The following is a 24,014-nucleotide window of genomic DNA, read 5'->3' on the forward strand; positions in this document are numbered from 1 at the left end:
GGAGTGTGTGTGGGGGTCACAGTGCAGGGGTCTGGCTGGGAATAGCTCTGGGATGGGGGCTGCCGCCCTGGCAGGTGCATGAGGGTGGGGAAGGAGGGCCGGGGTGAGGGGTGTCACAGTGCTGGCGGCGCCAGGGGGTGGGGGGGTCTCAGGGCAGTGCCATGCAGGTGTGACTGCAGGTGGGGTGGCCCTGGGCTGGCCTGGGGAGGCTGTGCTGCTTGGAGGTGGTGCCCCGAAATGCTGCCCTTCATGCAGCATCATGAAGATGTTCCCTGCAGGGGCTAAGAGATGTTCCAGACCTGTCTCTCCCGGGGCCAGTGTGGGACAGAGCACCCACCAAGGAGGGGCTGCAGGGGAGGGGCTGCAGGGGCTCACAGGAAGCCCAGGGTACCCCGCATATGCTCTACGTGATTGGAACCCCTCTCCCCTGCACCCCGGGGCTCACCCAAGCCCACCCTGGCATCCCCATCCTGCCCCCTGCAGTGTGCAGCCCCAGCCGCGGGGCATCCCCCCTCCACTCCGTGTGCTTTGAGACGAGGCTGACCCTGAATGCTGGGGGCAGTGGGCAGGATGGGTGAAGGGGCTTGGAAGCAGCTCTGGTCCCTGGACAGCTCCGGGAGCCGGCGGCATTGCCGGCTGGAGTGAGCGGCGCAGGCCGGCCCTGACGATGGGAGGGGATGTCGGGGCCTGCACCGCAGCACCTGGTCCTGGAGCCCCTCTCCGTGCGGACGGTGCGGAGGGGGTGGCCAGGGCGCTGCTGCCCGCGCTCCCCAGCTGGCCTAGCAGGCGAAGTCCTCGAAGACGCCCTGGTGCGCGTAGTGGTGGCGGTGGTGGTGGTTGGGCAGCATGCCGGCGTTGTAGGCGCCCTCCACGTGCCGGCCCAGCGTGTCGCAGGGGCTCTGTGGGGAGGGCACTGTCAGCCGGGGGGCAGCAGAGCCTGCAGCCCCACAGCCCCCTCGTGCCCCCTGCCCACGAGCACGGCCTCCCCAGCCCCAGCGCCTCTCCATCCCGCTGGGCACGCAGCCCGCCCTGCTCCCTGCCAAGTGCCTCTCCCACCGTAGCCTCCGCAGCAAAGAGCACCTGCGTGGCGCTGGGTGCGCACCCCGTGCGTGGCAGGGGCTGTGCACCCAGGGGCTGTACCTGGTCCTTGAGCTCCTCCAGCCCCAGCGTGGCAATGCTGCCCGAGGGCTTCTTCAGGGGTGGCTTGGAGCGGCGCACGAGCCGGGTCACCCTGTCGCGGATCACCTGGGTGAAGGGAGAAGGTCATTTCCAGACACACATGTGCACAGACCCTCATGGGTGCATGTGCAGCTGTGCGTGCACACGTCGGTCTGCACGGACCTGCAGGGCCCCCCTGCCATCCCAGCTCCATCCCCAACTACTCCCTGGACACCAAGGGACGCATGGGGAGCTGTTCCCCTCCGGCGCAGTCAATCTGGGGGCCGTACTGCCCTGTCCCATGTGCTAGCCCTGGCTATGCCACGGCCTTCCTGGCTCCTGGGCATCAAGGATGGCCTGGTCAGTCTTGTCTCCCATGCCTGGCCCCTTCTTCCAACACCTCCTGTGCCTGGCAGTCCCGCTCCCACCTCAGACACAGCCCGGGAACGCTGAGCGCACCTCATAGATGTAGTCCAAGATTTCCAGGATGGTGAGGATGCTGGCACCGATGAACAGGCCCATCTGCCCCCCGATGTCCCCTGCAGAGCAGGAGCAAGAGTTGGTCATGGGGAGCTGCGGGACAGAGCCCAGGACAGGCCAGCAGGGTTAGGGTGGGAGCCCACTCCTGGGGCCACAGAGGACACCTCTGTGACTAAGGCAGGGGCCATAGGATGGAAGGGGACACCACCATCCTGGGGAACATCACCAGGTTGTGACTTGGCTCCCACCCACTGTGGTCTCACCCAGACCAGCCCCACATCCTCCCGGGGCCAGAGCTCTGTGTAATGCGGGGCCGGGCAGGAGTCCCATGGGGAGGGCAAGGGGAATCACCGAGAAGCCCAGCAAGGTCGTAGGCTTTCTTCTGCTCAATGGCCTCATAGTTCAGCGCCTCAAAGAAGATGTCCAGCACCAGGAAGTTCTCCCTGCAGGGACACAGCAGTGCTCAGCGGTGAGGGCTGGTCCCCAAACCTGGCACCCCCGTCTCCTCCCCAGGCATGCCTGGCTTCCCACAGCCCCTGGTCCCTCATGCTGCCCCATGTGCTGGTCCCTTCAGCCCCAAGACAGCCAGGAGCCCCACCAGCACTCCCCATGGGGCAGCGCGAACCTCAGCTGCAGGGCGAGTGCAGGGGAGATGAAGCTTCCCAGCTGCTGCAGTTTCCCACCCCAGCAGCACAAATGTGAAGTGAGTTATTTGGGACATGTGGAGTGATCATGGGCTGGCTGGTGCAATGGGGACATGTCCTGAGCTGGAAGTGGTTGTGGGATGCGCACAGATAAGGATAGGAGGGGGTTATGGAAAGCGCAGATGCTCCAGCCACTGCTGGGGAGAGGATGCTGCAGAAGGACCAAGTCTCTGCAAGCCACGTGGGACTGGGGCTCCCCCAGATTCCCAGCATCCAGGGGGCCTCCGGGAGCTGGCGCCAGCCCCTGCCCCGAGAGGAGGACGCGCGCCCTGCCCGCACCACTCACCGGATGTAGGTCTCGTTCTTGTTGTACTTGCGGGCAAGGTAGCGCGCGGAGCCCTTGTTGGGGATGCGCACCATGGAGATCTCCTTGCCGTAGCGCGTCAGGTTGCACGGTGTGGGGCAGCTGCAGCGGTCCTGGCTGTCCTCCACGGCTGTGTCTGGGGGACAGGCACCCTGGTGGGCAGGGGCTGCCCCCAGCCCGCCGCCCTCCCCGGCCCCGTGCCGCGCACCTACCCAGCGTGTGGTCGGCACACTCGATGTACACGTTGGGAGAGCAGATGGACTCGTTACCTGGGGAGAAGCAGCGGGTCACCAGGAATGGGAGTCCAGCCCTCTGCTCCCTCAACCCTTGCCCAGACTCACTCGGCATTGGGCAGGGGTGTTCCCCAAGGACAGGTTGAATGGGGGCAAGGCTGGCCTGGTTGCAGGGCGGGTAGGGAAGGGGCTGACCCTGGGGGCAGAGAGTGGGGCAGGGGGGCAAGCTCAGAGGCAGGTAGGAGGAGACAGCGCATGGAGCAGAGGGCCTGGGGCAGGGGTGACTCCCGGGGCAGGGGCAGCCCAGGGCAGAGCGGTGGGGCAGCAGCGCGTCCCCCCGCCAGCGCCCGTGCCCTCACCTGGCATGTGGACCATGCGGCAGTGGCAGCTCCGCACCACGGCCTCCTTCTCGCACTGCAGGCGGCAGGCAGCAATGCTGTAGGTGTCATAGCCGGGCAGCGTCTGCTCCCCCTGCACGCTGGCCCTGCAGTTGCCCCACGGCTGGGGCAGGTAGGTGAGCTGCCGGGGCGAGAGAAGAATTGGCGCGAGGCCGTGCCAGGACCCAGGGTGATCCTCGGGTGGTGTGGGACATCATGCACTGCCCAGCAGAGACAGGGGCCCTATGGGGCGAAGCAGGAGCCCCAGGGATGGCACTGCACCGTGCCTCTCTCCCCCACGCTGCACCTGCCCCCTGCTCCCAGCCCCAGGCCGGCACTCAGCTCTGTGCAGCCACTGGCCTCCGAGCCAGCCTTACCCGCTGCTCTTGGCAGGACACGAACGTCTGGAAGCCAGGCGAGACACCAAAGCCCAGCTGATGGATGTAGGGTGGCTCATCCTGGCTGTGAATCTGGACCCGGATGCCAGCTTCGAATGATGTCTCGTCTGCGGGAGAAGGAAAGTGTGACAGGGCTGTCAGCCCTGCCCCAGGACTGCATTCCTGCCCACGGGTGACTCCTTGGCCATGCCCTGGTGTCCATCCCACCAGGGCCCTGCCCCATGGCTGCCCCAGCAGTGCCCGCGTGCCCAGAGCCCTGTCCCGCAGCCAGGCTCCACTCACTGGTCTCTCTCCAGATGGGCAGGTATTCCTCCTGCTGGATGTCCAGCATGATCTCCAGCCCATTGCCCATGCCGCCCTGGCGGGTCACTCGAGGGTTCCTCCGGTCCCCGTTGAAGGTGTAGCACTTGCCATAGCGCGTATAGACCTGAGGTGGAGAAAGAGAGGCTGAGGGGCCAGGCAAAGGAGCTGGCAGGGGAGTCTGCAAGCAGGGTGAGGATCGGGGCCTCTTTGCAGTCCTGCAGCACAGGCTAGCATAGCTCCAGGGGGGACATCTCAGCCTCCCCTCCCTGCTGCCATCCTCTGCCCTTGGTGGGGGGGGCATTGCCCCCAAAGCTCGCACCATGCACCCCAACAGCCAGCCCAGCCTCCCTGCCCCCTGCAAGGCGGGCGCTCACAGGGGTGAAGTGTTGGGGGCCGCAGCGCTGGCCCTGGAAGCGGCACTCCACCAGCATGTCCTCGATCTGGTGGCCCAGGCGGTGGAAGAAGCTCTGCATGGTGCGCTCGGAGCGCCGCGGCGGCAGGAAGCGCGAGTAGTTGGCGAGGCGTGACAGCCAGCGGCGCCGGTCCTCGTGCAGCAGGCCCAGCAGCTCGGGCACCAGCGAACGGTTCTCCCAGGCCAGCCCCAGCCACTGCCCCACAGAGTAGAGGTCGGGCTTGGTGAGCTGCAGGAAGCGCGCCCGGTTGGGGTTGCAGAGTGTGACGGCCGGGAAGCGCAGCTGGGGCGCCCAGAGCATGCGTGCCCGTGTGTGCACCGGGTGCGAGAGCAGGTAATGTGCCCGGTTGGTGGCCCCGGTGGCCAGCAAACCCACGGCGGCTGCGAAGGCCAGGCTCCAGAGCAGGCGGCGCAGGCGGGACTGCGGGCGAGTGCAGGCGTAGTGCAGCCCGGGGATCCTGGTGGCTCTCAGGAAGGCGATGGTGAGATGGGTGATGCTGCGGCCCCGTGCCGGCATCAGGGCATCCCCATCCAGCGGCATCGCCTGGGCCCAGCGCTGCAGCCTCTCCCTCCCCGCAGGCGTTCGCTCCACACCTTCCTGAGCCGAATGTGGCAGGCGCCTTCCCGAGCTGCTCCAGTGACGGGTGAGGGGAGGGCGGGGAGGGGGCTGGTGCAGGCAGGCGCCTTCCCCCAGCCTCCATCCGGGAATGGAAAATTCCTCCCCTAGACGGGCTGGGGGGGATGGGGAAATGTCATGCTGCCCCATGGGGCAGCTCGTCCCAGCAGCCCCCAGTGCCCCACACAGTGGGCACCAATGTCCAGACGGTGATGCCCTGTCCCAGCTGTGCTGCATGAGCTCCAGGAGATGGGGATGCTGTACCTGGCCTTGTCCCCATGTCCCTGAGTTGCTGCTGCGGCAGCCCCTGCCAGCACCCCCAGGGATGATCCCTTGGCTCTGGGTAGCTCTATCTCGGCTCCGCCGGGCAGCCCGACTAGGCCTGGCAGGCCCTCACCCTCTGCCCATGCAGCCAGGGACGCGGGTCCTGCCGCCACCCGCCGCGCACGTGCTGCCCCACGCCATGGGCCTGCAGGGCTGCGTGGGAGCCTCCCGAGCGGCGCCACGCGCTTTGAAGTGACGGCTGCGTCTGTGATCAGAGCGCAATGGGAAGCGCGCGCACCCCCCCGGCGCCTGCGAGGCGCCTGCCTGTCAGCGCGCCTCGCGGGCCCGACAGCTCGTCAGGCGCCTTCAAAGCACCGTGCCGCGCGCCGGCAGCCACCAAGCCCCCCGCCTGCCGCAGCGGGGGCAGCGGGACGGGGGCGCCGGGGCCAGGGCGGCAACGTCGCGCTTGCCTGCGCCACGCTATGGAGGGGCGGCTGCGGCGGCTGCGAGGAGGAGGAGGAGGCAGGCGCTCGCTTTCTTTGCTGCCGGGCCGGCAAGGCCGAGGCCAGGCAAGGGGAGGGTTACGAGCGCTCAGGTGTGCTACGGGGTGCCCAGGCAAGCTCTTCCGCGGCCCTGAACAGGGAACAGCGTCCGCTGGGTTGTTGTTTGCAGCTGGGGGCGATGGAGAGGAGCCACTGCAGGCACCAGGGGTGCTGTGTGGTGAGACCAGCTGAGAAAGGTTGCAGGAGGGCTGGAGCATGGATGGCTGGAGACAAAACTACTGATTCCCATACCCCTCCCAGGTGTTTCTGTGTCACTTAAACCCTCTGGAGGCCTTGGGGACAGGGCAATCCAGTGCCACGCAGTGCACAGCCAGCCAGGGGGTGCTCATGCTGGTCTGAGATGCTCATGGTGGCAGAAAGGGCAACCCTGGGGCTCCTCTCTGCCACAGCAGGGACAGGCCCCCACACATATGCTCTGCGCTCAGGCCCCGTCCCGCACGGCCGTGGGTGCACGTTTGGGCTGGACAGGTTTGGAGCCAGCAGAGGGCAGCACGGTCCTGCATTTGGACTGCACACTGTGCGCAGGGCCAGCCCCTGCCAGAAACCCTCCCTGTGCCCGCCTGTCCCATCCCGTCCTGTCGCATTCTGGCCCCACCATCCACAGGCGACGCATCTGGTGAGGCAGCCCCTGGCCTGGAGCAGCCCGGCGCAGGACTGTGCTCACTTGCTGCTATCGCAGCCACGCAGGGAGCAATCCTGCCCGTGGGGCTGCTGCGGCACCGAGCGCGCAGATAACGGCATAATCCCAGCTGCAAGGAGGCCGCGCTGGTCTGGGGGCACCGCGCCGCTGTGGCCTCCTTCGTAATGGCAGCAGGGCGACTCCCAGCCCACACTGAGCTGTCCCCAGCTGTCCCCATGCTCCTCTGTGGGGTGCGGAGCAGACACGTTCCCTACACATGGAGCAGCTGCGCAGGGCTGATCTCCCCGGCTTGTCTCCTAGCCGAGATTTATTGTGGTTCTCAGTGCCGGAGGCTGCCGGCCTGATACCATCAGCCCCTTGCACACTAGGGCAGCTTTTATATTAGTTTTCTCTAAGCGGAGGATGAGCTTTCCAGGCTGGAGGAAATGTCATTTCTGTGAACACTTCCATTTCATGCGTTGGCTCAGACATCTCTGGGCAGCATCACCATTGCCCTGCAGAGGGGGGACACATTGTTCCCTGGCCTGGGGACAGGGTCAGCACCCAGAAATGGTGACATGGCTTGGCTGGATTGGGGTCCTTCTGAAAACCCATCGAGGGGTGGAGATGGCACCCAGGGCTGGTGGAGAAGCCGTGGGACAGAGGTACTTCAAGGAGGGGATGGTGATGGCCTCGTGCCCAGTGCTGCTGGGCCCAGGGTGGGTGGCAAGGCAGGAGGTGCCCGGGAAAGGCACGGGGTGCCCGCAGCGCACAGCTGAGTTACTCACTTGTCGGCTGCCAGGGTGCTGAGGACAGCTGTGAAATCTCTCTGGTGAGAGCACAACACAGTCCTGAAGGGCTTTGGCTTTCCAGCATGACAAACCCAATTAGATTACAGCAAGCGCAGGAGGAAGAGGAGGAGGAAGGGCAGGGGAGAGCCTGTCCGCACCGGCAACACAATTCCCTCCCGGCAGCTGACCCAGAAAAGTGCCCCGCGGGGCAGCAGCCTCTCCTGGCGGCACCCGCATGTCCCTGCAGCCTGCACACATGTGCCCCGCAGCCCCCGGGCACAGCGGCTGCCCTCGCCTGGCACCCGCGGGCGCTGTGGCGCGCGGGCGCACGGGGCTCCCGCACTGTGTCCCAGCCTCCCCGCGCCGGCGCCGCGCGCGGCATCCCCGCGCCGCGCTCACGTGCCGGGGAGACCCCATTAGGGAGGTAATTTCTCAACACGATTACTCATTTCCCTGCTCTCTGCTGTGGAGACACTTTGACCTTGACAGAAATAGCTGCCGGCGGCTCAGCAAGCAGATCCCCTTGGGAGATAGCCCGGCCTCACGATTTCCTCCTCCTGCTCCACACTGCTCCCCTCCACCCCATGGAACTGGGCACCTGTGGGGCACTGGGTGCCCAGTACCAGGCCCTGATACCCTCACCTTGCCCACCGTGGTGGTCCTACTGTGGGGTTTTCCAGCCCCACGTGCTCCCCGGTGCCCTGTCCCTGGCACAACAAGCCCATTGTGCCTGCCTCCGGCTGATCCCGGCTCACACAGGTATTTCCACGGCTTACACGGCTCCCCACGGTACTTAGCCTCTGGAAGACGACATTAAACATTGCAAGCAGCAGCAAATCCTGATTGCTCTGAGGAGACAAGGGGCCGCATTAAGCTAACAGCCAAATGTTGGCACACATGGGCGATGAGTGGCAGTACCTGGGGCCCAGGCAGCTCCTGCTCCCGCACGTCTGGGGCACATGGCCCAGCTCCTGTGGGATGCTCCGAGTACCCTAGCCCCACTGCTCTAGAACCAACTGGCAGCAACCAGGAGAGCAGGGCTGCAGGCACCAGGGCACCGGAGTGAGGAATCGGGCAGGGACCACGGGGAGAGTGGCCTTGGAATGGGAATCGATGCTTCCTAAGTGGCACACAGTGGCACAGGGATGCCCATTGCAGAAGATGGGGCTGTGCTGCCTCCAGTGTAATACAGGCAGAGCCAGGACACAGGTAACTGGGCCGCGATGGGCACAGCAAGGGGACAACCCCAGTCAGCTGGGCCTGCCACCCTCACAGGTTCCTGTCCCCATGCACACTGTCCCCTGCTCTGTTGGTGCAGCTGCCTCTGTCCTGGCACCCCCACTCTGCTCCTGCCCCACTGCTGCGGCCCCTGGCATCTCCGCTCCTCTGCACGTCCCCACCTGGGTGCCCAGGGATGGAAGCCACAGCGCTGACGCCAGCATTGCAACTGCCCGGGATATGAGATCTGCCTGAATTCAGCAATTTCAACTCATTTAAGCCCGGTTCTGCAGCAATTTTCTGAACCAGTGGGATGCTTTTGCCTCTGCAAGCATCGCCCCTCACGCACGGTCGCACCGTTTCCCTTGCCCGTTCCCAGGAGGGGTGAGGAACGGTGCCAGTTTGGCTTTGCCCCAGCTCCAGCCCCCCGGCAGTGCCCCTGCCCCACGCAGTGCCGCTGCCGCCAGCAGGGATGGCTACCTGGGCTGCCCAGGTGCCACCACACATAGGGCTGGGGTCCCTCCTCCGCAGGGCATGTAGGCTCCACAGCAGGGATGAAGCCTCCGTCCCAGGAGCCCAGGGCATCTCCTGCCCCCAGCCGGGCACACGGTGTAGGGCTGGGCTCTCCCTGTTTCCAGCATGGTGCAAGGTCCGTGGTGCCCTCTTGCAGCTCCCTGGCTGGAGGGAGAGCAGCACGGCCAGGCCAGCATCTCACCGATCTCCTAATTTCCAGCCTAAATTTATTTGTGGCCGATTTGCAGCATTTGTTCTTGTGCCAGCGTTGTCCCTTAGCTTAAATAGCTCTCTTTCCTCCCCTGTGTTTACTGCCTTGATGTATTTATAAACAGCAATCCCATCCTCTCAGAGCCTTCCTCCTGCCAGACTGCACGTGCCAATTGCTTCTAGTTTCCTCTCACAACCCAGGCTCTGCTCCCAGCACAGCCCAGCCGCTCCCTGCAGCATCTCCTCCAGCTCCCCAACAGTCTGGGGGTCGTGTGCTCCTCTGGTGAGGTCCCCCAGCTGTGCAAAAACAGGAGTTGGCTCTATGTGTCCTGCAGCCACCGTGGGTGAGGGACAGGCAACCAGAGCCTTAGGACACACAGAGTTCTGCTGTGGGGTTTAAGCAACCCCAGCTAAAGCAGAATCTGTGCACAGCTGCGGGATCCCTTGTTGCACACCCAGAGCCTGAGACGGCGCCTGCACTGTGCTCCTAAGCACGCGGGAGCAAGCTTGAACGGGCTGTCCATGTCACGGAGGTGCTAACATGCTCCCCGGCATGGTTTTGGCCTGTGACAAGTAGCAATCCTGACACCACCCGGTGCCCTCCTCCAAGAGTTTCCCGACCCGCTCTGCATCCTCAAACACCCCCATATACTGGGCAGACGAAGCCCCAGGCACACAACACATACTGCACCATGGAAAAAGCGCTGTGATGGGCTGCAACACAGCCTCGCGCTGCTGCAAGCACTGCAAGCTGAACAAAACATGCACACAGCAATAATTATGTCTTTGGGTACCAGCTCCTGATGGGGCCCAGAGGAGAGCAGTGCAATGTCCTCTGCGGGGTGGACACAGCTGGTCATCACTGCTTGGCGAAGGGCCAGAGGACAGTCCCCAGCACTGTTATTTCGTGCATAGATGTAACGCTGAGGCAGTCCATCCTGCACGCTGAAGGAAGCAGGGAATGTCGAGGACACGGTCCATACTTGCCAGGTGCATGGCTACCAGCTGTAAATACCCAGGGAATCCCTGTGCGCAGCAGAAGTGCTACTGGCCGCATCTGTGCTGCTCGGAGCATCGTATTCATGCACATGGGCCCAAAGATGCTTGCTGACAGTTTTGTCCTTCCTCCGCAGCAGGGCAGAGCCCAGGAGCAGCCCAGGGACAGCCATGTACTGGGAAAGAAGCTGGGTATCTGCCGCCCCACAGAAAGCTTCCCATTGCAGCGATGTGTACCATGGCTACTGGTGGGTTTTCGCTGGGAGGTGGTAGCTGATCCCCAGCACCGCTGGCCATCAGCTTGCCTAAGCATGCGGCTCTGTGGGCACCCACACGCTGGGCAGCCCGGGCACAGTGAGCAGGCAGCGTGCAGCGCCCACGCTCCTTGCCGTCACGGGCACATCTCTCCAGGCAGCGCCATCCCCGGGGACAGCAGCTCTTTGAGAGCAGCCGTGCAGGGAGCGCTGCTTCGCCGGTCCCCAACGGGTTAACAAGCAATTTCCTTTGCTGACAGCTCCGAGACCGTTCACTATCGACTGCAGGAGAATAAGAGGGGAGAAGCAGTGAGATAAAAAGGCAGCAGAGCTGGCACCGCCTGCTTAATCCCAGCGTTTAATCTGCTGGGGCAGCGCAGGCAGCCTTATCTCGCCGTCCTTCTGCTGCTCCATCTCATTACTGTTCCCACGGCTGCGCGGGCCGCGCCGCCAGGAAATGTAACAGCTCAGCTCAGCGCGGCGAGCGCTAGCCTGGGGCAGCGCGGCTCCCGCCAGCCTGCCGAGCCGAGCCGAGCGCCTGCTCCCTCGCTCCCTCGCCCGCTCGCTGCCGCCGCCGAGCAGGAGCAGGAGCGCTCGCACCGTGCTGCCTGACGGGCCCTGCTGCTCCCGCACGTGGAGTGGGACAGGCACGGCGGTGCACGGGTGCGGGCGCACAGGCAAGGTGCACCGTGGGCAGCTGAGGGTCTCACACGTGGCACTGCTCACGCACGATGGTGTCACAGCTTGGGGGACGCATTGCCCGGTCTCTGCCCCGTGCAGACCAGATGTGCTCTGGTGGGTCCAGCCGGGGGGTCGCTCTGGGCAGCGCCGTGCTGCAGTGTGGGGCGCCAGGCAGAGCGCTGCCATTTGTGCTGCACATCCTGCTCCCCGCCAACCTTCCCGGGTCCAGCTCCCCCAGCTGCAGGGCCGAGATGGGGGCGATCAGCAGCCAACCCCTGGGGTAGGCAGGTGCCTGTCTGGCCCCGGTGTCCCTGGCTGTGGCATTTATCTGTAAATCCGCAGCACTGACGCTGTGCGGATGAACCCTCTGCTTTAGCTGGGCTGTCACGGGGGTTATCCTGCTGCCTCAGTTGGGTTTATACTGATAAGATTTATTGCCACCCTGTCGGAGACGCTGCCAGCACATCAATGCTGCTCCCCTTGTGGAGCAGCACGGGCTGTGCCATCTCCTGGGGGTGCCGGGAGAGCCACCCGCTGCATGGCACAGCCGGCCCCTTCTCTGGAGCCCCAGACTGGGAGGACAACAGGGCACTGGGAGGACAACATCCTACAGCTCTACTGCATCCAGATGCCTGGCCCGGAGATGGGCAGTTGAGCACCAGACCAGCGGTCAAAGACGGTGCCCCCAGCACGAGCAAGGAGTGGGATGATTCGGGCTCCAGCCTGTGCTGCTGTCTCTGGGAACTGCAGTGTTCTGGGCTACCTGGGGAGGTGTGGGGCTACCTGGGTGGAGGCTGGCTCCATGCCAGGCCCCAGCGGCGTGTGCAAGCCCCGGATCCCCGCGGGGCTGGAAGTGCTGTGCTGGCACGGGACAGCAGAGCGTGCCTGTGCGGCAGGGTCCCGCCTGAGCGCTGCCCCGGCGCTGGCGGCCCATCTGTGCGGCAGAGATGTGCTGACGGTGCTGGCAGCGCCGCTCCTGTCACGGCTCGACGGCTTGCCCGACTGCTGCGCTGTGCAGGGCTGCTCCATCACAGCGGGATGGAGCTCCCCATCCTGCAGCCAGCCCCAGCACACAGAGCTCGTGGAGCTCCAGCTGCTGTAGGGTGGGATGGGGTGGGCAGCAATATCCCCAGAAGGGAATTTGGATCCAGTGTACCCTGCTCTGCCCTGGTTCCTCACCCAGCCCCTGCCACCTGCCCGTGCACTGATTTCCCAGGGGCTGGCAGAGATTGACCTGTGCCACCTGGTGCGGCCAGGCAGGGGCTGAGCAGGGTAAATCCCCGAGAAGAGGCGGGGAGCTGGCTGCCAGCATCCCTCCCCGCCTGAGTCCCTGCCGCCTCGCACGGCTCCCCAGTGCCCAGATGCATCCCAGCTCCATCTCTGCATCCACTGACCACTCAGGGCTTTTCTCTTTCTGCCAACAAAGATTTGACACCAGCATGTCAAGATGGAAGGATGCGACAGGCAAGCGAACAGCCCCAGCGCCTGTCTGCACCCTCCTCTGCGGGGCGGCGCACGGCACGGGGCCGGGGCGCGAGGTTCGGTGCAACCCGCCAGCGCATCAGGAGGCCCAGTGAAGTGGGGTGATCACAGCCTGGCAGGAAAGGGCTCCTTAATAGCTGAGCCTTTTAGTAGAGATTAGGGAACTGCACGGCTTTGATCTTTGATTGCCAATTTGCATCTTGAAGGCGCTGGGACCTCATCCAGCCTCCGTGCAACCCTTTGTGGTTATCTCGTGGCTAATGGATTTGTTCTTAATGCTGGAGCGTGCAGGCTAAAGGCTGATTAAACACTCTCCACGGCACTAAATCAATGGAACAAACATGATAGGGGCTGGCGTTCCCAAGCCTGGGTGCTCCTGGGTGGAGGGACTCCTCTCGAGAGTCCCCCCTCAAAAAAACGCCTGGACAAATACGAGATTCTCCGTCCTTTGACAGTGCTGCCTGGCAGAGGAGAGCAGGGGCTGCCTGTGATCCCATCACCGCATGCAGGACTCCACTCATCATGCAGCAGGAGCCCAGGATCTCACCCAAGTGCTGGCCCATGTGCAGGGATGTTCCTCCTAGCAAACGAAGCGCTCCCAGGACAGGACCCATCCATCCCGGCACTGCCAGCCATTAGGCAATAGGGCTTGGTGCTCCCCAGCCGTACTGCTGTCCCCAGCATTGCTGGGTCTCAGGTCTTAGCCACGGCCACTCACTGCCCAAAGAGGAGGACCAGGAGTGACACAAAGAAGGTACATTAGCACAGGTCTGGCTCTGGAAGAGAGGCTCTGGATGACACCCATGCCTGTTCATGCATCATTGTACCAGCTTACGCTTTCCAAAAAGCCCTTGTCTCCAGTACACGCTCAGTTTCAGGAAAATGCAGTGCCTGGTGCCTCTGTACACAGTGTTAGCAGAGGTGTCAAGCTGCTCCCTCTCCACATATGCCGCAGGAGCCAGTGACCTCCCACCCTACATACTGCCCGTCCTGGGGCAGGAGGGAGAGGACTACATCTTTGGGGCCTAGGACCCTGGGGAGGAGATGGGCTGGAAGCATCTTGCAGCCCTTTGCTTTCTGCAGGGCTCACAGCATCGCCCCAGGGGGTGCCGGGGCAGAGCTGCCTGCAGGACAGGCAGCGTGTGGCTGGCACGAGCAGAGCTATGACCTGCTCCAGGGCCCAGGCTGTCTGTGCTGGTAGGGGGAGATATGAGCTGCAGCAGAACAGGGTCCTGTTGGGACCCAGCCTGCGGGGACAAGTCCCTGAGGACACTGCTTTGAGCCCTGGCACTGACTCTGTGAGGCCCTGGGGTCTGGCTTTGGGGGACACAGATCCATGCTCTGTCCATGCAAGATATGTCCCTGGGGCTCTGTCCGAGCGAGTGGAGGCTGCTCCGAGGCAGTGGGGCTGCAGCACAGCATGGAGCCCAAGGGATCACAAGCCGAGATTCCCATCTGCACACTTTGCTATTGAATAATCTCCTCTCCGCCAATATTTGCAAAGTGCAGGAGATAAAAGTGGTTGCAAAAGTCATCGATGTTGGCATTTCAATCCGCCTGGGCTGGCAGGGGGGTGGAGGGCAGGGAGCGCAGCCTTCCCCAGGGGCTGGAGCCACCTGCGTGGCTCTACAGCTCTGTTACTCTCTGAGGGGACATGGGGCTGCACGAGGACCCCGTGGCACATGCTCCAGCTGGCTCAGCCTGTGCAACCTGCAGCCAAGACCCCCCATGACACAGTGCAGCACCTCTGCCTGCCCGGGCAGATGCTCCTGCCATTCGCACAGCCCCGTGATGCCCTGGGCACCAGCACAGCCGCCCGTCCTGCCCTTGCCCCTGTGCGAGCAGTGGCCGGCCGGCCCGGCGCACGCAGCACCCCTCCAGTCCCCGGGCGGTTCTGCCCCGTGGCCTTCCTGTCGGCCCCGCGCAGCCCGTGCCTGCCCCGCTCCACGCCGCGCTGCCGGCTCCGCCGCGCTGCCTTCGCGGGCGAGGCGGGATGCAGAGCTGCCAGACAGCTTCGGGAGGAGAAACCCAGAGCGTTATCAGCCCAGGGAGTTAATTAAGGTCATGTCAGGCGATAAGGAAACAGGATGTCAGAGCCAGAGCCGTGCAGGGCGGGCAGCCTGAAAAACTCCCTCTGAAAAGCAGCTCCGCCGCGATGTGGCCAGGTGGCTCCCAGGGATGGAGTGGCAGTCCCAGAGGTTCTGAGGATGTCACCAAGCTGGCACCTACGTCCGGCACAGCCCACAGCTTCACCACGCCTGACCCTCCCTGCCCACCTTGCTATCCTGGGCTCCTGCAATGGAGACGCTGCATCCGCAGTCCCCTCTCCCTGCAGGTTGCCGGCTCCTCTGGGTGCAGAGCTCCCTCTCCAGCGGTGGGAGCGGACATGGAGACGTGCAGGGTGCCAGGGCCGGCCCATGGCCAGTGACCCGCGGGGATGACAAGCTCACTAAACCTTCCTGTGCAGCCAAGCACAGTGCCTTGCCACGGCGGCCTGACAGCGCTGACAGCCGCTGCTGGCCCCACGACACCATGGGCAGCGACGCTTCGGGGAGGGCCAGGCTCAGCCAGGTGCAGGAGGGGACGTGGGAAAGTGTTGGGTCTTCTCAGATCCTCTGCAGTGCTAGGAACCATTGGCCTCCTCCGGCTCTGCTCAGACCACGCAGCATCTGCAGCACCCGCAGCATCCCGGGCCAGGACGACAGAGGTAGGCACTAAACGCGCATACTGCCTGGGACGGGGAGGTGCAGTCGACGCCATCACAGCTGAGCGGCCCTCCAGCATGACGGGTGCACGCGATTAAACTGCTATTTTGCTGCTGGCTGCAGGGCTGGTGACTAGTGGTGACAGGGGCTCAGCCTGAGGAGGCTGGCGCATCCTCTCCCCTCCCACCGTGAGGCCCACCCTGCAGCTCCTGCTGTGTCTGATCTCAGCTGATGCTATGGAAGGGGGGCTGGTCCCTGCCAGCACCCCAGTGCAGGTGCAGCATCACCCACTGCCCACAAACCCTGCTAGAAAAGTGTCTCTGCAGCTCCCAGTGCTGCCCAGGGCTCCTCCAGCCTGGAGAGGACAGTGACCCGCCACAGCCACTGGGACACAGCTCCCACAGCTCTTCCTGCCCTCCGACTTGTCTTCTGTGCCTGCGTTCCCAAGACTGTAATTTGGAACATAAGCTTTTGTTCTGCCGAAATAAAACCTGTTGACTCCATTAAAGCTTAGCCAGCGTTTGATCGTGGTTGAGGCCAGCGTGCTCTACTTGTGCCCGCGCCCGAGGGAGCACGGCGGATCGGCGACTGCCGCAGCTGAGGACACTGCTCCCCTCTTGTGAGGGCTTTCCTCCCCACACAGCCCTTGCACGGTCTCTGCACCCTCCTGCCCCTGAGACGAGCCGTGCAAGCAGCCTCCCCGCTCGCCTGAGGACATGCTCAGCGGGGAGAGCTCCCCAGCCTCCCCCAGCTGTGCGCAGGGGCAGCAGCTGCCAGGAGAGGCCAGCGATCGGCAAGGAGCCGGCTAGAGGGAAGCATGTTCTCCCCTGCTGCACAATTAATCATGAGAAGTTTTTCCTTCTTTCGTGCATGAAACAAAATTTGGCAGGGCGCTCTGACCACAGGGACGTGCTGCTGGCTCTCCAGTAGAAACCCAGCCACATCTGGAGAAGATATAGCCTTCAAATACCTCTGTGCACGTGGGCTGGGAGAGGTAGCTCTGTGAGGAAAGCCCACTGGATGGCTTGTCCGCAGCCCCCTGTGCAGACAGCATCATCTGCTGGCGGCCGGTTGGAGCCCCGCGGCGGCGGCGCGCAGCCCCCTGATCCTGCAGCGCTCGGCGCGCACGCAGCCCATGCCGCTCTGCTGATGCTGTCATCACTGCCTGCAGGCCCTGTTATTCCCGTCCTGGACATTTGTGCACACACACAGGCGCCTATAAATGCACACACGCACATATAAACCCTCTGCCAGCTGCCTTGGTGCCTGCAGGGACTCCTGCCACCCCTACCCGGGCATCTCCTCCTGCCACATGTCCTCCCCTGCACCCTGCTCCCTCTCCCTTGTGTCCTGTTCTCCCTTGCACCCTGCTCCTTCTTCCCTGCACCCTGCTCCCGCCTGAGCATCTGACCCATCCTGGCTTGAGCCTCAGCCTGTCCTTTCCATGCACCGAGCAAGCCTGAGTCTTCCCAGAAGCGCTTCAGCTATTTGTTATTGGAAAAAGGGGGAAATACGGCTTTCAACAATTATTGTTTTTTCCACCTGACTGGCTGCAAACTTGTTAATTTTTTTTTCTTTAATGTGTGAACAGTGTCGACGGCAGCTGCATGTGAAATGACTCGACGCCCTATCTGAGGGTCCCTGGCTGGCTTTCAGCACTCGCACTGCAAACATTGCCTTCTATAAATAAAGGCCTATATCTCATCAATGGCAGAACAGCAGAGCTTTATATAGTCGTCTTACATAAAACCGTCTCTCTTTATGGGCTTCAAACCATTTGCGTCACTTAGTGCAGCTCTGTAAACCTTCTGTTGCAGCCGCCGGGCCGCGGGGGAGCCCCAGCGAGGCGGCCCCGCGCCGCCCGCGTGGCACCGGGAGCCCCAGCACGGCGGGGACGTGTCCCCCCGCTGCCTCCTTCGTTCCCCACGCAGGGCCAGGTGGCAGCTGCATCCTCCCGCGCGCCGCTGCCGCCGCCGCCGCCTTGGCACGCGCCTCCCTCGCAGCCTGCCCGGCCCTGGCACCGAGCGTGCCGGCACCGCCAGGCCCGTGCGCTGCGGCCTCGCACGGTTCCCGTGTCCCCGTCCCTCCTGTGCTCTGCTGGCCGTGGGGCACAGCCCCACGGGGCTCCCGCTGCCCTGGCCCCAGGGTCCCCGTGGGCAGCCCGGCACGGCACGTGGGGCCGGCCCCGTGGCACGTCCCACGTCCTGGGGGAGCCGCAGCAGGCGCGGGCATCCTGGCCGCTGGCTCCCCCCCGTATCGGAGACAGGCTTATTAAGTGTGTGATATTAAATTACCCAGATAAGAGCGTAAGAGCTTTTAAAGTCAATTCATTAAATATAATTATGAAGAGAGCTTTTTTATGCTCACGGTGATCCGATCTCAATCATGGAGACGGTGGGAAAGCCGCTGGCTCCTCCAGCATCTCCGCTTCCCTGCTGCGGCGCCCTCGCACCCCCCGCTCCGCTCTCCCGCTCCAGCCCCCACACGGGGCCTGGGGGGATCTGCACCCATGGCAGCAGCCCTGCATCCACCCCACGGTCCTGGGCACCCCTCTCGCGGGTGGCACCAGGATGGGGCTCGCACTGGGGTCTGTGCGGTTAAAGGCAGGAGAGGGGCAGGGATGCTGTTCCCAGTGGGATGGGAGCACTGGAGGGTGCCAGCCAGGGGTTCCCCGCACAAAGCTCTGCCGGGACTTTTGGGAGCAGCTACCCGCTGCTGGGAGCTGCTGGACTGACATTTATTTTTAGACGTGAATTGTATAAATTAGCATTTCTCAGTGGATTAAGCAGCAGGAATTGTGTAAAATTAAATGGCAATGAATTGCATTAAAGTCCCCCGTTTTCTGGCACAAGTGGAGCCTCGAGCCGTGCCCAGGCGGCTCATGTGTAACGGCACTGGAGCTGCCAATGCTCCGGACAGGAGGAGATGAGCACACAGAGCACCTGCACCACTGTGGACACTGAGCTGGGGCTGTGAAAGCGTCACTGCTGGGGCTGCCAGTGCGGAACCACCGCCGGCCTGCAAGGGTGGCAGTGTCCCCATGGATACGTAGCTTCTCCCTACTTTCCTGCACTGGAAAGGGAGCAGGGGTGGGAGCAGGGCCACAGTGAAAGGCCACCAGCTCCTGGCGGTTGAGCAGCACCAGAGGCGCCAGGTGGGCCAGAGGCAGGTGAGAAAGAATGAGACCAGCTCATTTACCTGGTGTAAAAATAGGCTGGAAATGTGACATTTATTAAGTGCGGTTCTGGTGGAAAGGTCAGAGAGAGTCCCCGCGTCGGAAGCAGTGCTAATTGCACGGGGAGAATCGGGCAGCACGTCCCTCACCCACGCCAAGCAGCAGGGAGCACCCGATCCACACTCCAGGGCTAGGAGAAGGGCACACCACGCAGCAGAGTGCTGGGAGCCGCTGGTGACATCCCCTTCCCGCGCGGCAGCCTGAAGCTGGGGACGGGCCAGGAGCGGGTGACATTGCAGGGTGTCTCCGCCAGCGCGGGTCCCGGGAACACGGGATGCCCTGCCTGAAGAGCAGGGGACGGTGCCAGCTTGGGGCTGCGCTGCCAGCTCTCGGCAACCTCCTCACTCTCCCCCACTGCCAGCCCGGCAGGCCTGGCTGCAGCAGCAGCACATCGGAAACAAAAGGCTTTTGACGGGAACGAGGTTTGTGGAGAGGCGCTGGGCTCCAGCGCGGGCAGGGCCTGAGCTTCCTTGTGCAGCCGGGGCCAGCGAGGAGCTGGAGAGATGCTGCCAGCAGCGGGGATCCTGCGCCCCTGGCATGCCCACGGACCCCTGCCCCGTGCATCCCTGCCCCACAAGCTCCCGCTCTGCCATGGGAACCCCAGATGTGGCCAGCATCTGCACAGGAGCAGGACGCCAGCCTCGCTGGAGTACCAGAGCAAGGGCAGGAGCGAGGCGCCTGCCGCAGCTGAGCGCCGTCCCCGTGGGGCCGCTTCCTAACCTCCCACTTAATGGCACGTAAAGAGCGCTATTGATTTCCCGCACCAGCACTGCACCTTTCACACCCTGGCTCCGCAGCTGTGCTCGTCCAGCCAGCAGGGCTCCGCGCCGGCCGGCACGGCAGCCGCGCGGCCACCCGGGTGCTCCCCACCGCCTGCCACGGGCAATCCCAGGGACGGCCTTGGCCTGGCGATGCCAGGGAAAGGCGGGAGCAGAGCGGGGCTCGCGGAGGCTCCCACGAGGCTCTGCCTGGGGCTCCGCGTGTCCCTCCCGCAGCGTGGGGCGCATTTGTCAGCACGGCTGCAGGGGAGCCTTGCTGCGGCTCAGTGCTGTCCCCGCTGCCTGGTGAGATTTACAGCCCAGCCGGGCTTTATTACGCAGAAGATGCTTACGCTGGGGATTTTTTCCCCCATAGTTTCTTAATTTGCTATCCCATAAAGAATGTGGATTTGTGACGTTAAATAGGGGAAGATCATTTACCACTCACGGCTCTTACTTAAAGGATCCGCGCGAGGTATTTATCATGCACACACAGGCTGCAAGCAGCAGCACAAGGGGACACTTCTCAGCCCCGCTCCGGGTCCGGGAAGCGGGCTTCCCGCAGCCGTTCCACAGCTTTGCCATCCTAAGGCATCCCAACACGCAGCCTGTGGGTGAAGTACTCCTTGAACAGCTGTGGGAGGCAGAAGGGGAAACTCTCCTCTTTTCTTGCCCTGGGGACATGAGCTCTGCTCCCAGGGCTGCTTGGATGTCCTGGATGTCCTGCAACCCCCAGCTGTTTGCTCCACCAGGACGCGCCGCAGTCTGGGACGTGCTGTGACCTGCTTACCGTGGTGGGGGAACAAGAACTCCTGAACCCACACATCACGCAGGGACTCACTGCCATGCAACTTGCACCATGTTTTACTCAATCTCAGGAGGAGGCGCAGGGGACCAAGCTGGTTGGGGTGAACTGCAATCAGAAGCTCCTGCTGTAAGCGCCGTGTTGCCTCAACAGGTACATTTGCCACCCAGCAAGGCCTTTGGGACGTGATGTGGTGGAGAGGGATCCCAGGAGAGAGTCTCGCTTCCCTCTGGCCATGCTTTCCCCATCCTTCTCCCAGCTCATGCTCTGCGGGTGCTCCTGCACCAAGATTCCCACTTTGCTCCAGGTGCTGCCCGAAAACAGGCAGCCAGGGATGCCCCTTTCTGCCTGATGGCTGCTGACGCCACAGCAGCTCCCGGCAGGATCCCTGCTGCCCCCAAGGCTCAGGGGGCCGAGCAGGGACACGATGGCAGGAGGCTGCAGGACCCACCGTGCTCCCTGTGCTCGGGCCAGGCTGAGGAGCAGCCAGCACGCGCCACCCATGTGCCCAAGCCTGCACCCTGCTCCCCCCATGCCTCTGCCTCCCCTCCGTGCTGGCTCCCTGCCCACCCTGCGCAGGATCCCCTTGGCCACACTCCCTCCTCCCGGCCCCCGAGCCGCAGCAGAGGCTGCTGGGGCTGCACATCCATCATTGAGATGCGGGGGCCCAGTCACAGTCCAGGCAGCCACCCCGCTGACACACAGTGCCTGGCACGCCACACACAAGGTCCTTGCTCCGAGAAGCTCGTACCCATCTGGTCAAGTTTCAGGACCGAATAGTATTTAGCTGATCCAGGAGGACTGAGTATTATTGTCCGCCGTGCCTGCAAGCATGCACAGACCTGAGCCCTGCAGAGCTGCTCAGTGGGACCCTCCATGGGAGCCCGGCACAGCTGAGACTGAGGGCAGCCCCACATGCCATGTGCAGGAGGGACCAGCTCCAGAGCTCCCTGCTCCGGGCCCTGCCCTCATCCCGTCAGATTGCACTTCTCTCCCGCAGACGACACAGGCAGCTCACCTACAGCAGACGGGGGCTCAATAAAACCCCAGGATGAGTGGGGCAGCACCCCTGCTGTGCTTCCTCACCCCACTGCAGACGAGCGCTGCACACACCAAGCCTCACACAGAGCAGCTCCCCCCAAAACCACCCCAAGCAGAGCTTTCCCCAGGGAAGCAGCACTGCACCGAGGGAAACAGGACATGCTGCACCAGCCATTTCCTGCCCCATGGAACCTCCTCGTCCTCCTCCCCCAGGAAGTGCCCAGGCAGTGGCATCCCCCTCCCCGGCGCGGCGCGGGCGCCAGCTCCGCTCCGGCTCGCAGCGCTGCTCCTGCGAGCGCAGCCAGCAAGCCGAGCAGTAGCCCCTGGCAGCCGCAGGAGAGAGGCGGCTCATTTCCAGAGTCATTACGGTCTGAAAAGGGTCCCATCAGGTATTCCGCCCGTTCAGCACATTTATTTTCCCAAACCACAGCGGGGATTTGTGATTTCAGGCTCAGTATCGGAGAGCGCTGCACACGCGCAGCACCCGGCCGGTTGCCCGGCTGGCTGGGCAGGCGCGGGTGCTGCTAGAGGGAGGTCCCCGCTCACGCGCCCCGGCGGCAAATGGGCCAGCCCGGAGCAGCCACACACCACCCGGACAAAGCAGTGTCCCCGTGCAGACCCGCTTGGGATGCTCAATGTGTGCATCTGTGCACATGTGTGTGCGCAAGGCTGGCAGCCTCCCGGATACACATGCACCCCACTGCCACTCCATAAAAGCAGGGGGCTCCTCCATGTGCAAAGGGGTCTATGTCCCACCCAGTCCACTCCTGCCGTGAAAAACACCCCGCTATAGAGCAGCTTGACCCGCAGGGAAGAAGCTGGCTGGAGCAAGGCTGTACAGTGCGGCTTTCCCCCTTCCCACTGCACACCCACCCCAGGGACCTCCGAGCCCCGCTCATGCAGCACCTCAGCCCCTGCCTGTAATCCCCTCCGTGGAGGAGCTGTGGGCAGTCTGGTCCTGCAGCACAGAGACCTACAGAGAGCTCCCACGGAGAGCTCTCACTCTCTCCCTGCAAAACTTGGAGGGAAACTCAAACACAGAGAGATGCAAACTTCAGGAGCAGGACCGCGCTAGGAAGCCCTTCTTGGGCAAGGCACAGCCAAGTCAGTGCCCCCAGAGCCGGCAGCGGCCCTGGGGGAAGTGGGCTGAGCCAGGTGTGCACTCACCACAGCAAAGTCGCGGGAGGAGCAGTTCTCACCACTGAAGTTGCAGCTCTTGAGCATGTCGTCAAGCTGGTGGCCAGTGCGGTTGACGATGTCAGCCATGTCGGGGTCAGGATAGAGCAGGTCCGTGGCTTTGTGGCCATCCCGATCCTTTGGGGGCAGCCCGGTCATGTTGGCCAAGTGGAAGATGTCAGCGTCGGTGAGTGCCGAGTGCCGATAGCGGTTGATGTTGCAGATGGTGATGGCAGGGAAGACCATCTCACGAATGGCCTCCTCGTCCAAGGCCATGACATGGGGGTGCTCCAGGTAGAGCAGCGCCGACTTGGCCGCCTGGTAGAGGAAGAAGGCGAGCGAGACCAGGAAGGCAAATGCCCAGAGGGTCTGGCGCACGCCCAGCCGCCCTGACCGGCAGATGTGTCCGAGGCCATGCAAGGTGCTGGCGCTGGCGAAGGCGGCCAGGTCCCGGGACCGGGGCCGCGCCGGCTCCTCAATCAGGCTCTCCTTATCCCCTTCTTCTTTCTCCTTTTGCTTCTCATCCTCCTCAGCAAATTTGATTTTACACACGATCTCAATCGGCATCTGCCCAGTGTGGCTGGCGTGCCCGGCCAGCGAGCTGCCCCCAGGCACAGGCACCGACCGAGACCCCGGCCAGGCACTGGGAGGGGGCTCGGGTCCCCCCCAAGCCCCAGCGCGGCGCCGGGAGGGCCGAGCCGTCTCGGGAGGGAAGCACGGTCCCTCTCAGCAGCTCCGAGCCGCCGCTTCCCTCTTGTCTCACTAGTCGATCGTCTCCTTGTGCCTTCGCTTATCAGCACAAATACAGCTGTCAAAAACCCCTCTCTCTCCTCTCTCGCGCTCTGTCTCTCTGCCTCTCTCCTTCGCTCCTTGCTGGTTAAGACCCCAGCAGATACAGGCAGCATTTAGGCATCATGTGCTAATAAAATCCAGGGAATACTTAATAATTCAAGACATGTCAACATTATTTCATCGTCAAATAAAGAGCGAGCGCTGGAGAAAGAGTCAGTGTGAAGGGCCCGGCGCCTCCGGGGCAGGGAGCCGCGCTGCGCCCTCTCGCCAGCCCCGGCTCCGAAGTGCTGCTGGAGCCACTTGTTTGAATGGCTCGGGAGCTGCCGGAGCCGCGCCGAGCCGGGCCGAGCCGAGCGGAGCCGCGCCGCGCTGCGCCGTGCCGTGCCGTGCCGCTCCGTGCCGTGCTGCGCTGTGCTGTGCCGATCCGCGCTGTGCCGATCCGCGCTGTGCCGAGCCGAGTGGAGCTGGGCGGGCGGGGCACGGAGCCTGCCCCCGCCGCGCTGCCCCCGCCGCCGCCGCTGCCCCCGCCGCCGCGTCCCGGCCCGCGCGCCCCGGGGCAGCGCGGCGCGGCGGGGGCGGGCAGCCGGCGGGCAGCTCGCCCGGCGGCCCCCTCCTGCTCGCCCGCCTGCGGACTCCTCCTGCCTCGGCGGCTCCCTGGCCGTTAACCGCCTCCCTGCCACGGCCCGCTGCTCCCGAAGTTGGGAGGCGCCAAGCCCCGCCGCCCCGCGGGGCCCCGCCGGGCAGCCGCCGCGGGCAGCAGCCCTCGGGATGCTGCTCCTGCTGCCGCTGCTGCCGCTGCTGCTGCTGTGGGGACCCCCCTGCCCCGGCGCCCCGCGGCCAGCAACTCCTCGCCTGCTCCGCACTGGCACCCCGAGTTTGCCACCCCTCTTCCCATGGGACATGCTGGGCGCTTCCTTTCTGCTCTC

General features: G+C 63.9%; 2 protein-coding genes across 2 annotated transcripts; both read right to left on the minus strand.

The window, feature by feature from the left end:
- Nucleotides 1–769: 769 nt before the first annotated feature.
- Nucleotides 770–23,528, minus strand: ASIC4 (acid sensing ion channel subunit family member 4). The gene is made up of 10 exons (XM_088519506.1): nucleotides 22,288–23,528; nucleotides 3,937–4,081; nucleotides 3,634–3,761; nucleotides 3,239–3,398; nucleotides 2,859–2,915; nucleotides 2,629–2,782; nucleotides 1,990–2,081; nucleotides 1,618–1,697; nucleotides 1,141–1,245; nucleotides 770–899 (listed from the first exon to the last, which is right to left on the minus strand). The coding sequence occupies exons 1-10, from the start codon at nucleotides 22,861–22,863 to the stop codon at nucleotides 780–782; spliced, it is 1,617 nt and encodes a 538-aa protein (XP_088375632.1). The 5' UTR covers nucleotides 22,864–23,528; the 3' UTR covers nucleotides 770–779.
- LOC148595776 (acid-sensing ion channel 1C-like) lies at nucleotides 4,185–4,910 on the minus strand. The gene has a single exon (XM_088540327.1). It carries the CDS (start codon nucleotides 4,908–4,910, stop codon nucleotides 4,185–4,187), a length of 726 nt encoding a protein of 241 aa, XP_088396453.1.
- Nucleotides 23,529–24,014: the final 486 nt, after the last annotated feature.

This window comes from Tinamus guttatus, unplaced genomic scaffold, assembly GCF_059628265.1.
Source record: "Tinamus guttatus ecotype Peru unplaced genomic scaffold, ASM5962826v1 Tinamus_guttatus_pri_ptg000060l, whole genome shotgun sequence".
Taxonomy (NCBI): Eukaryota; Metazoa; Chordata; class Aves; order Tinamiformes; family Tinamidae; genus Tinamus; species Tinamus guttatus.